The sequence below is a fragment of the Chlamydotis macqueenii genome, chromosome 17 (assembly GCF_036417535.1).
Source record: "Chlamydotis macqueenii isolate bChlMac1 chromosome 17, bChlMac1.mat, whole genome shotgun sequence".
In the NCBI taxonomy this organism is placed as follows: Eukaryota; Metazoa; Chordata; class Aves; order Otidiformes; family Otididae; genus Chlamydotis; species Chlamydotis macqueenii.
This window is the reverse complement of record NC_141572.1, coordinates 12,238,620-12,257,954: the sequence shown is the minus strand read 5'-3', so window position 1 is coordinate 12,257,954 and position 19,335 is coordinate 12,238,620. Positions and strand designations below refer to the sequence as shown.

At 44.5% G+C, this 19,335-nt stretch overlaps 2 protein-coding genes across 13 annotated transcripts in view; one reads left to right on the top strand and one right to left on the bottom strand.

The window, feature by feature from the left end:
- Nucleotides 1-4,604: 4,604 nt before the first annotated feature.
- Nucleotides 4,605-19,222, top strand: PRKAB1 (protein kinase AMP-activated non-catalytic subunit beta 1). 9 transcript variants are annotated; one of them, XR_015260467.1, is made up of 10 exons: nt 4,605-4,658; nt 6,028-6,202; nt 7,064-7,230; nt 8,706-8,799; nt 9,821-9,935; nt 11,210-11,343; nt 11,855-11,923; nt 18,062-18,152; nt 18,718-18,824; nt 19,135-19,222. XR_015260467.1 is itself a non-coding variant. In XM_086761813.1 (9 exons), the coding sequence occupies exons 2-9, from the start codon at nt 6,038-6,040 to the stop codon at nt 19,146-19,148; spliced, it is 849 nt and encodes a 282-aa protein (XP_086617939.1). In that variant the 5' UTR covers nt 4,605-4,658; nt 6,028-6,037; the 3' UTR covers nt 19,149-19,222. The 9 variants fall into 9 exon arrangements, 7 of the variants coding, with proteins under 7 accessions (XP_086617939.1, XP_086617940.1, XP_086617942.1 ...); XR_015260466.1 differs by having other exon boundaries at nt 18,062-18,824; XM_086761813.1 differs by lacking the exon at nt 18,718-18,824.
- The window catches only part of CIT (citron rho-interacting serine/threonine kinase), a 73,995-nt gene continuing 70,750 nt past the window's right edge, over nt 16,091-19,335 (bottom strand). For all 4 annotated transcript variants that reach the window (XM_086761806.1, XM_086761807.1, XM_010121475.2 and 1 more), the window contains exon 47: nt 16,091-19,189. In XM_086761806.1, the coding sequence (XP_086617932.1) occupies nt 19,166-19,189 (24 nt within the window). In that variant the 3' untranslated portion in view covers nt 16,091-19,165. The remainder of the gene's footprint in view (nt 19,190-19,335) is intronic.

The window sequence follows — 19,335 nt, the reverse complement described above, 5'->3', positions numbered from 1 at the left end:
TGTTCTGCACGCACAGCAACGGTATGTGTCCCTGAAATGTGAGCGAGCCTTTAAGGAGGCTGCCCGGCTTCCTCTGTATCGCTCCCTGGCAGCCTAGCAAAATAGGCTAAATTCGGAAGTGACCTAAAAAGGAGGAGGGGGTTTGGAAACAGATCACTCAGCCAATGTAAAGATGGAGGAACAAAATTGGGAGCCCAAGGTAGAAAGAAGGTTATAGTATGAAATTTAACTGGAAGGTTTCTGCAGTTAAATTTATCCTGCCTTAAACTCTAGGATAAGTTCTGCTGCTGCTACCATCTAACTCACTCTCCACAGCTCAGAAACTACAAGAAGCACTTGCTCATGTTTCCTTTATAATGTGATTTATGGCGTGTCTGAATTTGATCTACCAGCTCATGACTGAGGATGGCTATTCTGTTTCTGTCATATCTAGGTGCAGGGCTGAGTCAGTTTCCGCTTCACTTGCAATGACTTCTCTTTGGCTAAATAAGCTTGCATCATGTCAAAGAAAAAGAACTTTGCCAGATATCAACGGATTCATCAGGACTTTGAACTGCACAATCTGAGACTTTAGGCCACTGCATTTCTTTTTCAACACATGCTTTGGGGTAAGAGAAGAAGAAACTCCACTGAAGTTAAGGGATGCACACCAGAGCAGGCTGTGTGGTAATGGTGAGCCATGGCAGCCTCGTGTACACATATCTCAACCAATGTTCAATGGGGGCTTAAATGCCTCCAGAAGATAATCCAAACAGTGAAAATGAGATTCTGGCCCAGAGTACAAGTGGTTCATGAGTGTCATCCCTTCCTTGGGGCTGGCACAAGAGTTTAGCTTCAACTTTTGTGCCTGAAAGGTCTGTAAGGTTGTTATTCATCCCATTTAATCGAAGCCATACATTCCCCTAACACAGATCTCTCCTGACCTCAGATCTGTTCTGTTTGGTCCTTCCTTTTTTTTTTTTTTTTAAAATGAGTCAGCTGCTGAGAAATGACAGTAAGTGATATCTCCAAGGAGGCAGAATGACTCAGTAGTAAAGATGTCACTTCGCTTGACCCCTCGGCCTGTACAGCACCAAAAGTACTCTGTCATGATTGTTAGAACTTTTGACGGTGTCTGCTGAGTCTCATGATCTTCTGAGCCAAGAACCAAAATGCCTTAAAATTAATTTCTGGATAAGATGCTCTGTCTGAGTTTTAATAGTCAGGCCAGGTCTAGTTCATGTTTATTAAAGAAGGTAGATGTGAGTAAGGGAAAAAGGAACTGACCTTTGCTTGTGGCTAGTGACATGGTAAATGACACAGAGACCACATGGCTCTTCATATCCTGCAGGTGCTTTAGAAGCATAGAATCGTAGAATAGTTTGAGTGGGAAGGGACCTTTAAAGGCCATCCAGTCAATGCCCCTGCAAGGAGCAGGGACATCTTCAACTAGATCAGATTGCTCAGAGCCCATCCCCTTTTAAAACCTCATATTGCCCTATAAGGTGGTGTAGCACAGTCATGACACCTGATAAAGCATTTAATCAATTACTTTTTTCTTGGTTTATGGGTTGGACAGTCTGAAAGTGGACTGTGCTTTTTTTTCAAGGGAGTCTCTTATTCAAAATTATTTAGTTACATTTTGCCCTGATCGTTTTACCCTCCAGACTGCCATTTGCAATTCAAACTGTTGTTGTGATTCACCATACAATTTCCATGATTTACTTCTTTTTCCTGAGCAGACAACCGTAAATGCTAGGGAATTTACATTGTTGGTATGATGGCTAATACCAAAATTTTGTATTTGTTTTTTTGTGATATCTAATTTAATGTTTACTTAAGGTGAGTATTTGTTCCATGGAAATGTCAGTAGTGAACAAAACCAGGGTCCTGAATACACTAGAACAAAATAATCTGCAATTCTGAATTTGTATTTAACTAAAAGATTTTGCAATATTCACTCAACGTAGCATCACCTTCCTTTGGCTGATGGAAAGCTAATAGCTAAAGGCAAAAGTGATTAAGAGTCGTCTTGAAGGTCATGCTGGCAGTTAGTGTCAGAGGCAAGAATGAAATTTTTGTCTAATTCTTTTTCTCCTTCTCAGTGAAAATGCTTACAGTCACTATTCATGGGCATCCCCCAAAAACCGTAGGGCAGTGTACACAGCTAAACAACTAAGGAACAAATTATTCTGGTACCAATGTCAGGAGTGCTTAGTGAGGGTTAAGCCTAAGTGGTCTGTTTCTGTGTCCCCCATCTCAGAGATACGGCACTTGAGGAATCTAGAGAGAGTTGTCCGATAAATTATTTCAATGGCAAGTGACACCTCTGACGTTCTCACTTGGAAAGTTAACCAGGAACTTCATTTGTGACACATATTAAAGTCTTGATGGAAGAATGCGAACCAGCTTTCCATCTGTTACATCCTCATCTGGTGGTGAGAAAAAGAAGGTTAAGACAGGTATGTAAAGGGGCAAAAATATAAAACTATATATAAAACAAAAATACAAAACTGTATTTTGTAGTCTTCCTTTGGAATGTGGAGGCTGGTCTTTGGAGTGGAAGAGGGGGAGTTTTGATGCTTTTCAGGTTGCAGGGCGTGAAAGAGGGGAAAAAGTCACAGGTGCTGTTAAAGGGAGGAGCAAAGCTCCAGGGTCCCAGAAAATCAGTGGCTCGATGAGCTCTGCCAGGCCCTTGCGGCATGTCTTCCCACATCTGCTTTTACAGCTCTAGGGGAATTGGGCTCCCACTCAAGCTGACAGGAGAAAACAATACTCAGTGCATGTGAGGACCATGCATACAGACATGCCCATCAGGAGGCAGGGTGATGATTTAGTGGGCAGCAGTGGGGGTAAGCCCCCCACATAAGACTCATGGTGTGATGTCATCCAGCCCTCATAATTCATGGGGACCAGGCACTTCACAAAAAGAATTGCAGGCTGATTGCTCTAGGATTGTGCCACACCCACCTGTCACGACTGACAGTGAGAGAAGACAGGAATTGGGGTCGAAGACGAAGCAGTCACAGGTAAAAGAGGGGGAGAAGGCAGCAACAGTGAAGCTCAGCCACCAAGAGGTTGAGATGACTGTGTCCATTGGCCTCTGTGCTGTCCACAGGCCAGTAACTCCCAAAGGTTTTGGCATGTAGCACAGCATGGATGGATGGTTCATCACTGCATAGAGAGGAACCATCACATTTTAATACCAAAACTTTAAATTTAGTAGTGCTTGGATCTATTTAAATCGAATAACTAACACAGACTAGTTATCACAGCCTCATGAACTATATCCTTATCCTAATCCTTATCCTGCAGTTTATTACCTGTCTGTGGTTCTTAGAAGTAACAAAAAACAGTGCAAAGAAGGATGAGCCCCAAAGAAAAGGTACTGTTGCTTGCAATGAGTCTGTCTGGCTGTTGTGCAGATCATCACAATGGTCCTACCGGGCAAGTGATGGACAAGACATGGTAGCGTGTATCTCCAACTTACACTGCAAACAGTTCTGCAGACATAACCAGTACACGCAGAGGCACATGCATTGGTGCTGGCCAAAAAAGAACTGGGGAGAACAAAAGAAGCGGGTTTGGAGACAAAGAAATTAAAAGTGCTAAGCTGTGTGAAATATCAAAATAACAACAGCTGCATTTTATAGCAGGGTAGCTGTTCTGCAGGGGCTGGGGAAGCAGTGCTCACACACGTTCCCCTCACACCCCCTCTGGCAGGCTGTCCTGTGCTGAGGTATTCTACCCACGAAAGACAAACTGGGAGCAGCTGTTCCTCAAAACATACTGCAGGAGCCAGCCGTGCACTCGCGATTGGGCACAGCGAGTCTGTCTATCCTGGCAGAATTCTTCCCACAGCGTAACAGCATGCCACAAGGATACACTTCAATTTGGTAGGAATCCTTCTGTCTGTTTGCAGGTTGCTTCCATCGGTTAAGAAAAAACCCAACAATTTCCTTGCCAGGAGCACTGCTGACACAGGAACCTGCTGTCTTCACAACTTTATGGCTGCTGGAAAAGTAGGAGAAAGACAGCAACAGCTGGTGAGAAGCACAGGGTAAAATGAGATAGTGTAATTGCTAATGCTTAGAGAAATATGTTAACAAAATATATGTGTAATTTAATTTGAGAAACATTTATCAGTTAAGGGCTTACATTTGTATCTGTGCTTCCTCAGAGGAACCAGAGCCATGTGCTGGTGGTTTCATAGGCTGCTTTGGCCACCTAACGCTCAGCATCCACTCAGCTAGCTGTTGCTCCCATTTCATGAAGAGGGGAAATGCATTTATTGCCTAATTCCAGCCTCCTGGCGCTCACTTATCTACAGTTCTGCAGATCCAAAACCTCCTTGTGCTGGTGATTTGGCGAAAACAGCTCCCAGAGGCTCTGAGGTAAAGAGCCATCACCCTTCTCTACTGGCCTTATCCCTGATCCGGTTTAGCAGCTGTGCTAGGTAAGTATGGGATGGCCCTGGTGGAACAGTCGGTACAGAGCCTGCCGTCAGGGTCCTGAGGGAGCTCCCCGGCCCCGGTAACGGGCCTTGGCTGCCGCAGGGAGCCGGAACCTGCGCGCCGGGCTCAGGTTCTCTGCGGGGCGGCAGCCCGGGCCGCGGCCGGCCGGAAGCGGAAGCGCCTGGGCGGCTGTGGAGGGAGAGCGGCGGGGCCCGGAGGCGGGAGGTGGGTTTCCCCGGGCGAGAGGCGCGGTCCCGGCGGTTGCTGGCTGGTGGGGCGCTCCGGTGCCCCTGCGCTGCCAGGCCCGGGCTTTGCCGTCCGCGCCAGGAGCGAGCGGTCCGTGGGCCCGCGGCGGGTGCCGGTGGTCCTGGTGCAGCCCCGCGGCCTTTGTAGCGCGCTCCCGGGCGCTTGCGGGGAACCGTGCCGCCTGCGGGTGTGCTGGGCGGGTCCGGGGGGGGCTGGGTAGCGGAGGCGGTGACTGCCCGCCCTCACGCCCCGGTGGGCGTGCGAATCGGCTCGCATACAGGTGTGTGTGCGGGTGGGAGCTGCGGCGGCTGTTCGGTCTCTTTCGGGCCCTCTCAAGAAAGCATCTGGTAGAATCAACTGTTTGAATAAGATATAGAACGCTCAAAGCTGCTGCAGTTTCACTTAACCAGTTAACTTTTGCATGTACGCTTATTTTTTTATCATGCCAGTTAAATTATTTGTTTCATTGTCTGTTTACTTAAGCCACGCACACTCAGACTGGCTTCAGATTGTGACTGAGAGGAGATCTGTACGGTTGAAAGTTGGCCGATGTCCGTGATTTCAGCCTACAGGAAACAGTGCGATATTCCATACGCATACCCAAAGCTGCAGTTCCAAAGCTCTGTTTGTACGGCTCCACACAAGCCCCTTGGCCACCTCTCAGTTGCTGCTCTTCACCTTTAATATTCTTTCCAATAAAATGTAATATGCGCATCCAGTCTCATCGCTTCTGCCTGCGGATGTGGCCACACAGGCTGTGGAGTGAGAACTGTTGTGTTTCTTGCCCAGCAAGCCTCTGCCTCTCTCAGAAAAAAGCAGAGGCTGGAGGAAGCCTCCAGTGGAGCATCAGCAGGACTGTGCTGTTTGTGCTTTAGAGCCACAGCCAGCCACTGGAAGGATCCTCAGCAGGCTGCCACCTCAGCTAACTTTTTATTTTCTAGTGAGGTCACATTTCTGGTAGGCTGGTTTTAAAGCCTTCTGGCAGAAAGTTCTACTGATGTTTCCACTGATATAGTAGAACATTATATGCATGGGTATTCAGAAGAGAGAAGAACAGGTACTTGAGGAGATGGAATACCAGTGTGCTGCAGTGACAGATACTGCTTGGTCAGCCTTTAGAGTGGGTGAGTCTTGCAGAGGTACTAGGATATTGAACTATATCAAGCGTAGCTAAAAATTGTCATTTAGTGTCTTTGTTCTGAGTGTGATAGCATTTTGAGTTAATCAAGTTTTTCAGACTCTTCACTCAGCAACAGAGGCCAGGTCTACTGATGAGCCTATTTTTCTATCTACTGGTGTTCTGGCTTCAAAAGTGTATGTGCTGATCTGGCTTTTCCTGCTCTTTCAGGTGCTTAAAAATGGGGAACACAAGCAGCGAGCGAGCTGGACTGGAGCGTCATGGGCATAAGGCATCCCGAGGTGACAGCTCAGGAGGAGCCATCAGTACGAAAGAGGGCGATAGACCAAAAATCTTAATGGATAGTCCTGAAGATGCAGACTTGTTCCATTCAGAGGAAATGAAGGTATTGCTGGTTTGTTCTGTCCGGTTGTGGTGCTGTTAGCAACCTTCAGTGATTCTGTCGCTGCTATTACACACAGAACTTTCTCCCTTGTTCCCCATGCTAAGGAGAGATATTGCACTGATGTTCAAGCAGATACAATGAGCGTAATGTCATGGTTTCCAGCAAGAATTAGTTGTAGAAAAACTAAAATGTAACTGGCTCAAAGCTCTTATCCACTGCTAAGTACAGCGCCCCAGCTTCCTTTGGAACCTTAATGCTCTTGCAGGCACCAGTGACATTTTACGTGTCTGTTATTTTTCATATTGAAATATCTGTTAACTATTAAAGGTCTGTTAATTCAGTATCAAATGGATTGTTAGAAACGTCTTGCTGTGTGTCGTATTTCCTAAGAATATCTAACCGAAAATTAGACTTAGATTTTGACTGTTGGACAGAGCTGTTTCCTAGAGACAACTTATGGTTTTGCTCCCAGCTAAAAATTTTGTGCCTACAGTATTTGTATATGTTTCTTAAGTGTATTTCTTCTTAATTATTTTCTCCCTCTTCTTATATCTGTGTATTTTGAAAACTTTTGTGAGCTCAAGTAATTTCTTTTTAACTGAAGTTAAGCTGGAGGGAGGGAGTTTATTTTGCCTTCCACTCTTTTTGCAAATTTGAAAGGCTTTAACATCTTTGCAGAATTTGTGGTAATGAACTTGTGAACAGCATCTGGAAATCCACAGTTTCTAATCTCTATCTGACAGAAACTACTTGTAGACTTGTACGTTAGAGAATCGTGCCTGAAGCACTAAAATGCCTTCAGTAAAATACAGGTTGTGTGTCAGGAAAGAATTCCTTTTGATTAAGTTACTGTGCTTGTAGGCTCCATTGGACAAAGAAGAATTCCTAGCTTGGCAGCAAGATCTGGAAGTGAATGATAAAACCCCCACTCAAGCTCGACCAACAGTCTTTCGCTGGACGGGAGGAGGGAAAGAAGTTTATTTATCTGGGTCCTTCAACAACTGGAGTAAAATTCCTCTGACAAGGAGGTAATAAACTGCTGCTGCTGTATCGGTGATATTTCCCATGGACTAGCAACAGTTAGTGCAGTGAGACAGGTGGTCAGCTGGTAGGTTGGTATTGTGCTTGGATTTACCACTGTCCTGCTTCTCTTCTCCAGCCCTCAATGAGAATCTGACTTTTTGATGCTTGGATGGCACAGGATGAAAGTTGAGCAGTGTGTCAGTTTTGAAGGAGTGATTTGTTCACTAGGCACCATGCGTGAATGCCTCAAAACAATCCTTGTTGTGCAGTCTGCTACCTGGGGCAGTAAGGTGAAGCTGGTTTTGAGCACAGTCTCTCTGATGTCAATGATGACATATCTAGGAAAGATTGGTCTTCTGCCAGTTTCTGGTGTTTCTCATCTGAGTGAGCAGCTACCTGCATTGTCATTTTTGCAGAAGTGGCTTAATTTCTTAGGAAACTTGAGGGAGGAGCATGGTGGCCTGAGGAAATGGTATGGGAGGATTGTTCTGTGCATGAACAATGTGAAATAAATTGTCAAGACAGGAGCTGGGAAAAAGGCCAAAAGGCCAGTGGAACATCAGTATTACTGTCGTACTCTAAGTAGAAAGCCTGGGAGGCAGGAAATGGTGAAATTAGTCTGGAAGAAGGACCAAAATGTCTCTTTAAAAAAAAAAAAAAAAATTTGTCTTTCGTCAGATGAGGTATTCTGGGAAAGGAGATATTTGGACCTCCTAGTGGCTGAATAAAATCGTGTTACTGAATCAAATATGCTCAAGTAGAAGAGTTCATTATTCCAAACTGAATTTTCAAGTCCAGCTCTGTGGTGGTATGCTTGGTCTCCTTACCTTAGGAGAAGTAAAGAGAGATACTGGCATTGTGTGGCCTATTTGAAGTGTTTACGTAGCATCAGCTGTTTCTCAGCTTCTTTGAGGTGCTGGTGAAGACTTTGGAAGAATCAGGAAGTTCACAGCACAGGATTATCAAAATTACCAAGGAGCAGCTATTCACCCCCAAAGTAACTCAGAAGTGTTGAGTTGCTGCTCTCATCTTCTAGCCATTGTTCATGTATTTCATAGGCATTTGTGAAATGCAGTTTGCAATGGCAAACGCTGAAAGGCAAGGACATAGGAGTAAGCTGATCTTGTTCCGTCAACAGGAGTCTCGCAGATAAAATTAGGTCTGGCATGCTAACAATTAACGTGAAGATGTGAGAATGACTTTACAAAAGCTCAGTGCTAATTCCTTAATGCCAGGAATGCGGATACTAATTTTGAATGTGTAGGGACTTACTGTCACAGGGGAAATTGTCATTAACATTAACCTTAGTTTGATTCTTTACCTTTAGATTGCATCAGAGATTCTCTTAAATGCGCCACTGTCTTTTTAAGTTTTTGCATGTTAAGGAGGCTTGTATTCTGTGTTACAGTGTTTGTCACAGTTTGTAGATTGATGTGCTTTCCAGAATGTTTCAGGGCTGATTGTTTGTTTTGAATTCCAGTCACAATAACTTCGTGGCAATCCTGGACCTCCCAGAAGGAGAGCACCAGTACAAGTTCTTTGTGGATGGGCAGTGGACACATGATCCTTCAGAGGTGATGTTTTCTTTGACTTGCTGTATGTGTTCATTGAGGCATCTGAAGAGGAGAAACTGTCTGGTTTCTCTACCAGTAGCTGGCCTTTTCAGGGAGAAGGTATTGGTTAACAACAGAAACTGACTGTTTAAGCTGATGAGAGAGAGGTTTCTGATTCCGGCTGGCTTAGGCAGCAGCATCAGACTGACGCCCTGAAAAGACAGGAGATTTTGTAACAAATGGGTGACAAGATCTCTTGGGCGTTGGTTTATAAGAGTTGGTGAGCTTTTCTTGTCTAGCACCAAACTGTCTTTTAAAGCACTGTAGCATTGTTGACAGCCTGGGTCTCTCTGTGCTGTACTTGCTATCTGTGCTAGAATGTTGCTATTGCTGCTCTAGATCTTTTCATAGTCCAGTAAATGTGCCAAAATCTACCAGGCCTTTTCCTCTTCCTCTGCTATAAAATGAGCTTTAACCCTAGCCCACCTAGCAGTGCCTACCTGCTTCAGTGCTAATCATTCACAGCTGCTGGTTCCAGTCTTCTTGCTGTCTTGGCAAACCTTGCAGAACCTTACAGAATTTACTTTGCCGTAAATTTAGCTCTTTGAACTCTCTGCCTTGGGGTCCAGTCTTAGCTTTAGTAGTAAACCAGCAATACCAACTATACTCTGTTCTACATCAGGCCATACAGATTTTAGCCTGGCTGTGAAAGCTCTATAGAAGCTAAAAGTAAAGCTTAGCTCTTCATGTCATCAGTTAACTTTACCCCAAACCTGATCCTAACCTTATCTATCGCCCGAGAATTTATTGAGTGCAGTGGACCCAGCAGGTTCAACTGACGTGCATCCCCCACAGGCCTAAATACTCCGCTTGCTCTTAACCTAACACTGACTGAGCAATAGTGAGCTCTTTTCAGATCTGATACTAGCGTATTTTAAAAGCAATGTATCTCATTCCTGGTAATGCTGATTGTGTAGTTTTGAGAATCTAACAGTCCTGCAAGCTTTTTTTATTCTGACTTTTGTATCTTGTTTCTTCCCAGCCAGTAGTAACCAGCCAGCTGGGTACCATCAACAACATCATACAGGTGAAGAAAACTGACTTTGAAGTATTCGATGCTTTGATGGTGGACTCCCAAAAATGTTCGGACGTGTCTGGTATGACTTTATTGGTAATTTTAGATTATGCTTTTTAGAGCTGTTAAAAAATTCATCTTTTTATCTGGACTTGAAGATTAATCTAGTATAGATTAATCTCCACTTTTGTCAGGCCCTGTAAACGTGTGCAGGAATCACAGATGCACAGAGGAAGAATGTGGAATGCATAAAGGAGGAAGCCTCTGACAGAGCAGCACAGGTCACTGTCGATCTGCTTGGGAGGAAGTCCTGGGTGCTTGATAGCTGTTTGCTTGCCTCTGCAATGTGAAACAGCTGGTTTTACTGCACTCGGTGGTGGATCAGTCTTGACCTTACGTCAAACCAATGTTGACAGCCTACATTGTTCCTAATTCCATCTTCCTCTGCTGAAGAGGTGGGCTGAGGTGGGAAGTTGCACATTAAGAGGTAGAAATAAGGTGCATCTTAGCAGTGCTAACACTGGCTCAGGAATATATCGTGTCCTCACAGTTTAGTATAAGTTATCTGTATCTTAGAATAATATAAAAGTGCTTTTTTTGTCTTAAGTCTCATATTCTAGTGTAAGGGAATAGTGGTAAGTCATGTCTGAGATCAGCCTTGCCGCCTATTCTTTGTAGACCTTTGCGGGGATGGAGACCATGACTGAAGTAGTACCTTAAAGCCTCCTCCAGAAAACCTGTCCTTTGAATCTGGGGCAGAAGGTGCACGTGGTTGGTTTTTGCTCTATGCAGTTTTGCCCTGGACAAAGCCTTTTTGGAGAAAGAGTGTGATTTGTGAGGCTTGAACAGTGCAAGAAGCCAGGAAGGAGATTCTAGCAGATGCCTCTCCCTCACGTGCTGTAACAGCCTTTCCTTACATTGCTTTAGACTCTGAAGAGCTCTTTCTATTCCCCTGTCCCTGTACAGGTATAACACCTGCCTTCTACGTGTGTGTACCGTGTTTTTAGTACTTCCCTTGGAGGTAGCATTGTAAAGCAATGTTTGCTAGTAAGTGTTTGCTGGAGAAGTTCTGGGCAGAGATGACGGTGAAGTTCTGGAGTGCAGTAGGGCCCTCAGAACTCTGCCTCCCAAGTCTCCACAGCTGGTTTCAAGTCAGACAGACTTTGGATGTCTTAAATCACTTTTTGGGCAGTGACTGATCCTCTGGCACTGCATTAGCTGCTGCAGTTCTTATACTAAAATGCCATTGATTTCTTTTGGCCACACGTTCCTGGATGTAGAAATTAACTTGAAGTACCAGTAAAAGAGCAGATATTCTTACAGATTATTTAAAAATATTTAACATCTCTCTGGCAGAGCTGTCAAGTTCACCCCCAGGACCGTACCACCAGGAGCCCTACATTTGTAAGGCAGAGGAGCGCTTTAAATCACCACCTATTCTTCCCCCCCACCTGCTGCAGGTCATCCTGAATAAGGACACAGGCATTTCTGTGAGTACTTTAGTTTGTTCTGCTGAATAATGACCTTGCGGGTGTGAACAGATGGGGAAAAAATCTGGGTACAGACAGGGAACAGTTTAGGAGAAACCTTAGAATAGTTGCCACGTTAGTAAATTCCTTCTTACTTATGTCCATATGGATCCATCTGAAGTAAATCTGTTTTTCTACTTGACCCTCTTCAAATTTGAAAAGACAACTAGATTGCTATTTTACTCCCAGAAACCCATATCTTTCCACTGCAACGCTATTAAAATGTCAGAAGCACCTAAGAAAGAATTTAAGGTCTGTTTCACGATGGCAGTGAGGATGCAGAGGGTTTCACCCTGGAGGGATCTTGGATTGCTCTGAAACTTTGTCTGCAGTTGTTGATGGACTCAGCGTAAGCAGTGTGATGTACTTAAAGGTACGGCTAGTTACAGACGGTGTTTGTCACCCATCAGCTGTGATGAGTAAGCTGTGAATTCTGTTATTTTCACACTGTCTCACTTTCTCTTTTTTCCAGTGTGACCCTGCTCTACTCCCTGAACCCAACCATGTCATGTTGAACCACCTCTACGCACTTTCTATCAAGGTGAGAGGCCAGGGCACGTTCTTTGTACTTGCAGCTTTTAGATGACATGTAATATGCTCACTTGTTTTCCATCTCCTGTAGGATGGAGTGATGGTGCTTAGTGCTACACATCGCTACAAGAAGAAATACGTGACTACTTTGCTGTACAAGCCAATATGAACATTATAGTAGCTTGTGACCAGTTCTGGGCAAGTGCAGCCTCAGAAAAAAAGTTCTTCTCTTAACCAAATGTACTCCTGCTCTGTGCTGTAGCAAATGAACTCTAATTTCATATTGTTTCTAAGACTTCCACGTTCTCCTAGATTTGCCTTATTTTCCCAGTCCCACCTTGGAAGTTCTTGGAGACGGCAGCTTCGTGGCAACTGGACAGATGGCAAAGGTGCCAGTGCCCGTTGTCAGTTCAGTTAAAAAACCAGCAATTTAATTGGGCTGAAAAATGTGAGAGCAGCAACAGATTAAAGACCTTTAGCAGTGAGGCAGACTGTAAGAAATAAACAAGCCAGCCCAAAGTCTAGAAAGTTCAGGATTCTTGTGGAATCTTATTTGAGCTCAGCACTCAGCCAAAGCAAGCCCATTACTACTTTCATAACTCATCAAACACGCAATTATTTCAGCAGCAAGTTCCAAACTTGCATGGCTGACATAAGTGTGATTATTGATGATCTTTTTGTAGCAGCCTTTCTGGGCAAAGATCAGCGACACAGTCACTGAAAAGCTCATTTTTATTTTACAGTAGGCTGGGGTTCACTGTTTCTACTGTGAGTAGCTCTGTAGTTTTTCTCTTCATGAGAGCTGAAATACAACTTTTTCCCCTGTGGAATTTCTGGTAAAGACAATTGTTTTTAATGGCAGGGTTTTTCTGTAAAGCAAATGTGTCTTGCAGTAATCTGCTTTTTGAAACCAATTTCTCTTGCTGTCACTGATAAGACTTCCTTAAGCTGGGGTGGGTAGCTGTAAGGAACTCGGCGTATTCCATTTTAGGGATTAGTTCTCAGTAACAGCCTGAAGGTGACTGTAAGTCACCTGTATCCCAGTGGCCAAACTTGCCCCTTGGTGTAAGCAGTTGCAGGATGCTGGAAACAGCAGCACTGCACCCTTCCGTGCCCAGAGCTAGAGCTGGGCCCCTGCTCCCGGTTGCAGCATTGACCGTAGATGTAAAATCTCTGGTGCTTCCACAGCTGTGGCTGTGGGGATCTCTACAACTTTTTATTCTGTTTATATTTTCCGAGTGATTACAGTGATGCCGGGTTGCCTGTACTTAGTACTCGCAGCCTGTTTCATCCCAAAACAAACACAATATTAACGTAAAACTGCCTGCCAGTGTGCCTCAGGCCTGCCCTGGAGGAGCCAGCACAGGAGGTGACCTGCTGGGTCCTTCCCGCTCTTTGGTTTTTGGTGCCTGAGGGTGCCAGTGACTGTGCCAATGACAACTAGTCCTTGCCCGGCTGTGGGGAAGAGCACATTGCACAAATCAGTGAGGAGTCTGAGTGGTGACAAAAGCTGCAGCAGCCAGCGTTCAGTGGAACCAGCCACAGTGGAAGGGTGGCTTGCCACCCTCAGATCTGTTCACCAGCCTCGTTGCAATATTCTGAGTAGCTCAGTAGATCTGGGTCTAGTGCAATGATTTTCTCTGAAAACTCTCTTCATTCTGTGCGGTGGATAGCATTTGGTATTCTGAAATATGGAATTGCTTTTGTTTTCAGCCTCTTTAGAAACAAATAAAACATCTTCAAGAAAGTGGGTGACTTGCTTTGTTATTATCTTTCCCGTCTTTGGTAATTTCAGCTTCCTTGAGTTGTTATTTTTTATAAGCTGTGATTGCCTGATTGCAGTTTCGTGCCTTGGTGGGTTGTGCAAGCTTTTCGTTCATAGTGCTGCCTGAAACACTTTGTCTGCTTGCAGGTAATCAGTAAAGAAAATGAGGGAAGTGTTAGGGTGTGGTTGTGATGTAAAGTTTGCAGGAAGAACAAGAGTCCAATTGCTAACAAGCTGCAGCAATGAGCTCCTTAGGGCAGAAGAGCTTGGTATTGGTCAGCCTCTCTTTGTTCCAGCCAGCCACTCTTCAAGCAGACCTTTTTTCCCCAAGAGGGATGTGGTTTGTGGTGTTGCAGGCACGTGTATGGCTTTGGGTGAGGCTGTGCAGTGGGACAGCCTGCACCCTCTGCAATATTTATTATTATTAGCACCAGAAAAATGCTGGCTGCTTGTGAGGAGGTCAGGGAAGGGGGTGTGAGATGAGTGACCAGTGCTGATACCTGCAGAGCAGCCAGTGCTGCAGGGGGGGTCTGTCTGCTTTGGCAGGGAGGTAGAGGTTCCTTTTAGCTTGATTCGCTTTTGTCAGGGCAGTAAACAAAGCTGCAGCGATAGCAGAGAAGGGAGAGCAGGCTGGAATAGTTCCAGTTAGCTAATTTAACAGGATTGCCTTTTGTTGGAATGTAAACTCACTCAGTCAAAGCACCTAGGAGTTTAAATGCAGAAGGTTATGTTGGTAGATAAATGTGTGACTACAGCCAGGCTTTGTCAGTTCCCTGCCGTAGAGAAACCTGATGTTTAAATAATATTAATTAGTGATGTTAAATGATGGCTTCTCCTCCAATAGCAGCGGCAGCAGAGGTGTGCCAGTCGCTGAGGGCTCGGGGCCTGCGGCTTGAGGAGTTGTGGGCAAGTGAGCCCTGCTGCCTGGCTGTGCACATGTCTCTGCTGGGCATGGATGCCACAGGCGAGGCCTCTGCACAGTTGGCCAGACACCGTGGGCCAAGGCACCAGCAGGAACTGCTCCGGCATCTCATCATGGGGTGAGCTGTGTGCTGCAGGGTGCTGAATTCAGGTTAAATGCTATGGAAGCAAACACACTGGGGAAGGCATGTGTACCGAGTCTGGTAGGATGAGCGTCAGCAGCGGAGAGGCAAGTGTTTTCTTCAACTGTGTTTGAAGAAAAGTAAATGTGAGAATGTATTGGCAGACAGAAGCCATGCAGCGTCCTCTTAAATGCTTTTAGCACCAGCAGGGAAATGATACCACAAGGTTCTTGTTTGAATGATCTCGAATTATTTTTTTTTTTTTTCTTTTTCTCTCTCTAGCTGAAAAGAGTTGTTTGGTTTGGTTTTGGTTTTTTTTTTTTTTTTTTTAGTTGCAAAACAAAATTTTCAAGGTCAAAGTATGCAAGACTTATGGACTTGGTCTCATTAGTTCTTGCTAAGCTTTGTGGATTTTTTCCCCCATTATGTATATGCATGAGTCACTGCAGGCATTTCTTCAGCATTGGTATGGTGGAGCCACAGGATAGAACCAAGTATTTTATAGGAAGGGTTGGTTGGTTGGTGTGGTGTGTTTGTGGTTTTTTTTGTTTTGTGTTGTGTTGTTTTTTTTTAATTTGCAGACTATTGCAGTGTCTCAGATGGTGAAGAGCACTTGGTACATGGTGTTCACCTGGCACCGCAGCATTAGCTTGTGCAGCCCCAAAAAGGCTTTGTGCATCTCAGAAACCAGGGTGAGTGGCCCAGGCTTTGTGACCAGGAAGAGTGCAAGCACTTCACCAGAGGGCTTGCAAGAGTAATTACTGATTCTGTGATCACCCCTTGGCTCTGCGCGTTTGGGGTGAGTGAGTGCAGCTGCCCACAGATGACAAGGTGGGGTGGTCCCTGGCACTGTGGCCTCACCTAACAGCTCAGGAGCCACAGCCTTCCTCCCGGTAAGCCACTGCGGCCCCTCAGCTTCCCCCAGACCCTTTTTCTTCAGCAGGAGCACCTTGGGGGGTGTGTAGCAGGGGTCTTATGTTTTTTGGCTAGGTCATTTTCTGCTTGACAGGTGAATGAAGTAGATTAATCACCCTTACTGTAAGAGGATGAATCAAATCCCTCCAAAGGCAAAAGCTGGATCAAGAGTTGGATTTATTAGCTCACTTACATTCCCCACCCACATTGCACAGTCTGTGCTGTTATGTTTATTCTTGGCTGTTGCTAGGAGAGCACTTTTTTTTTTTAAGGGAGATGCAGAGACTTTTGTTACAGTCACTTTTTTTTGGGGACTCTCGAGTAAGCTGTTACAGTCTGTGTCTACAGCAGAAATAGGAAGAGCTCCCTGCCCTCCCCAACCCCCTGAATTTCAGCACAGTGTGTGGTGGTCAAGCTGACAGTGGATTGGTGCAGGGTCTGGATAATCAAAAGGCTCAGTAAATAATTTTTGTTTTTACTCCACCAGTTTCTGGATTATTTTAGTTTTGTTACAATTTTGATCATGCATCATAGGACTGCAACAATGAGCTTTAAATAAGTATTCTTTGTGCACAGTAAAATAGAAATAAAGGAACATGTAACAAGTTAGCATTTCATCATATACATCAGATAGTAGGCACAATAGATAAATCAAGCAGCTTGGTTTTTATGTAGAGCATTTTCATGAAGAATGTCATGTAGACCAAAATGTAAGAGGAGCTATTAGTAACCCGCCCACATGCCCTCCAACAAGCCCTTTATTGGGGGTAAGGGGGCGGGCATGTGCACAAAACCAAAAACACTGAACAGTAGGAGGACAAATTAAGTTACTGTAGGCAGCAGTGTGAATATTAAAAACCTCTTCCTGTGAAAGAATACTTCAGACCCTGTAAAAACTGGTTCAGTTAAAAATAGATATATTTACATTTAAGTCTGATCTAGCAAGTTTTCCCAGCAGGTGTAAGGTAAGATGTACAGTAACTCTGCAGGTTGTACTCAATCTGACTTGATTTGTGAATGTTGTGGTGGTTTTTTTTTTCTTAAGGTTGCAGCTATTAGGCCATAAAGCACCAGCATGTTGCAGCGGTGGGATGAGCAACTGTCTCTGTCTGCTTTGCTACTACTACTCTGCTGGGATAAATCCCAAACCTGTCGTTAGATCACACTATTGTTCATTAAGATGGTTTTTTTTCCAGCTCAAGATGTGTGGGTCATTTATCAGGGCAAGATTGTTTTCCCAGATACTCATTTGTTGTAACTCAACCCCTATCACTAGTGAAGTGTGTGAGGGCAGAATTTAGCTGTAGGTGTTCGCAGCTGCCTGCTGCTATAGTAAAATATTTGGACAAATGCACCTGTTTTAGTTGGTATGAACATGCTTTGTTTTTGTGAAGCCACTTATGCTACGTGTTCAGGGACTAACGACTATTAAAATGCTAAACATTGCCTAGGTTAGCTCTTTGGTAAGCCGTGACACCTATAGATTACATAGCCTCTACTGCTGGGTGCAATGGGAGATGGCTCAGTGTTACTCTACAGAGAAGGAAGCGTTCATGTCACCATGCCAGTCAAGATAGTTATTTGTTTTATTTGGTTATTGTTCAACAACAGAGTTCAATACGTCCCAGGTGGAGCTTTGAACTGTCCCTCCGGTTCCCTCCCTTGTCAATAATAAAAAGGTAATGAAGAAAAATCCTGTACTTTTGGAGACCTAAAATCTCATTTATGCTACCAAGCTTCAATTGCAATTTAATGTTACAATATTTCTTCATGGGAGCAAGGAGGACTAAGCCGAGGCCCCTCCAGTGTCTGACGATGGCTGTCCACAACCACCGTTAAAACAAAAAGCTAGTGTTGAAAAACGCACAGTTTACAATAAAAAAGTAGAAACCAATTCAATTCCCTTTTGTTACGAATATAAAGTTTCTTGTAAATATGTACAGTCCTTGGAGCTATTTCTATAGCAGGAAGCATTTCACAAACAAGACACAAGATATACACTTTCAGGACTCAACAAGCCCATTTCTGAGGTCTTGAGGATCTTCCATGAGATGCAAAGATTTAAAGACTGATCTCAGTGAGCTTTCAAAATATTCAGACCAGGAGACAAAAACTTTCAGCAAGTTTCCTGCCAAATCATCTGATCTAAAATAACTCAACAGACAAGAGAACGGAATACAATATTCGTGAAACTCGCCAAAGGACACTGACAAGGCGGTTGAATTTTCAGGGGTTTCTAGAACAGGTTAGCATAGGCTTGCAAGGGACTAGCGGAAGTTTAAGAGTGTGGCCAAGGGAAGATTGGATGCAGTTTTGCTCTTTCCAGTTGTAAAGAACGTGGTTGTTCGCTTAGACTGTTGCTATTGCAGATTGAATGGTCAAAACCTGCTTTGAAAATCATTTGCTCTCTGCTTCGTGTTCACAGCAAAAGAGAATAGAAAGCAATAAATGGCTCGAGGTTAGATACACAGCAGCAAGGGCGAAGGCGTGTTCGGTAACCGCTCAAGCTGTTCATTGTGAGTATCCTCTTGTGCCGTGACAGCCGGTTCTTATTGTACAACAAGTTACAGATCACGGGAAGAGCCAGCCCTGGGCTGCTCCTCTCTGGGCAGCGCGAGACTGTCAGGACTGCGGGGTCACTTCTGGAGGGACTGTGTTCAATGCTGAGCAGAACACAAGTGTGACTGTAATTCTTGTCATAGAATAAGGCCTATTAACTCTTCATTGCCAGATTTCCAGAGTAATTAACAGTTATTTTGCAGCGTAATCTAAAGGTTTCCGTTAATTTACAAGTGAGGTACAATACACTACTCAGCAAAGCAACCTAAAAGGAGAGAGCAGCCAGTGATGGTGCAGCAGCATGCAGTGAACTGTCATGCAGAAGACCTGGGTCAAGTCTTACACCCCAGTAGCTTATAGGTAATGCACTTTGTCTCAGGGCTGGGCACATGGGATCGTTTAAAGCAGGGTTCTTCCCTCCCCCTCAGAGCTGCTCTAGAGCAATTTTAGTGAGAACAAAATAACTTTCAGAAGTGGCAGGTGAACAGACTAATCAGAAGTAATTTTTCTTTTGTTCTGTAGAGAATATCCAATCACACCTTCTATCAAAAGACTCACTCACCTTGGCCCTTCTGTTTCCAGGCCGTGGGGCATTCCCAGCGTGTCTCAGAACTATGATCAATTATCTGGTAAGGGGTGCTAACCACATTAAAGACCTGGGGTGGGACTCTAGTCCCCTTTAATTTCCTTGATGAACTACTAGGGACTAAAGTGAATACAAAAAGTTCATGAACTGCTTGAAAGAGTAACAGTAGTACAAAGTGCAAAAAACAGGAGTGCAGGAAAGTGCAGAGAAATTAACTGAGATGCGAACAACCTTCAGAAGCGCCACGTCTCCTGATGCGGAGCTAGCTGTGGCCCAGGAGTGCTGTTTCGGTAACCGGGCAGCAGACATATGGAGTGCATATACTCAGTATATTTCCTTTTTTTTTCCTGCAGGTCAAGATGAGTAACTTTGTCTAGTTGAGACTTACACTGAAGACTGGTCCCAGACCTGGCAGGGAAATAAAATGACAGTTACAAGTCTCACATATTTTTCTCACATATGCACAGGTGCAGGCAGCAGTACATCACCTGACTACTGCCGCTACCACTGAGTGAGCGCTGCACGCCTGTTCGCTTCTAGGTGGCATAATTCTT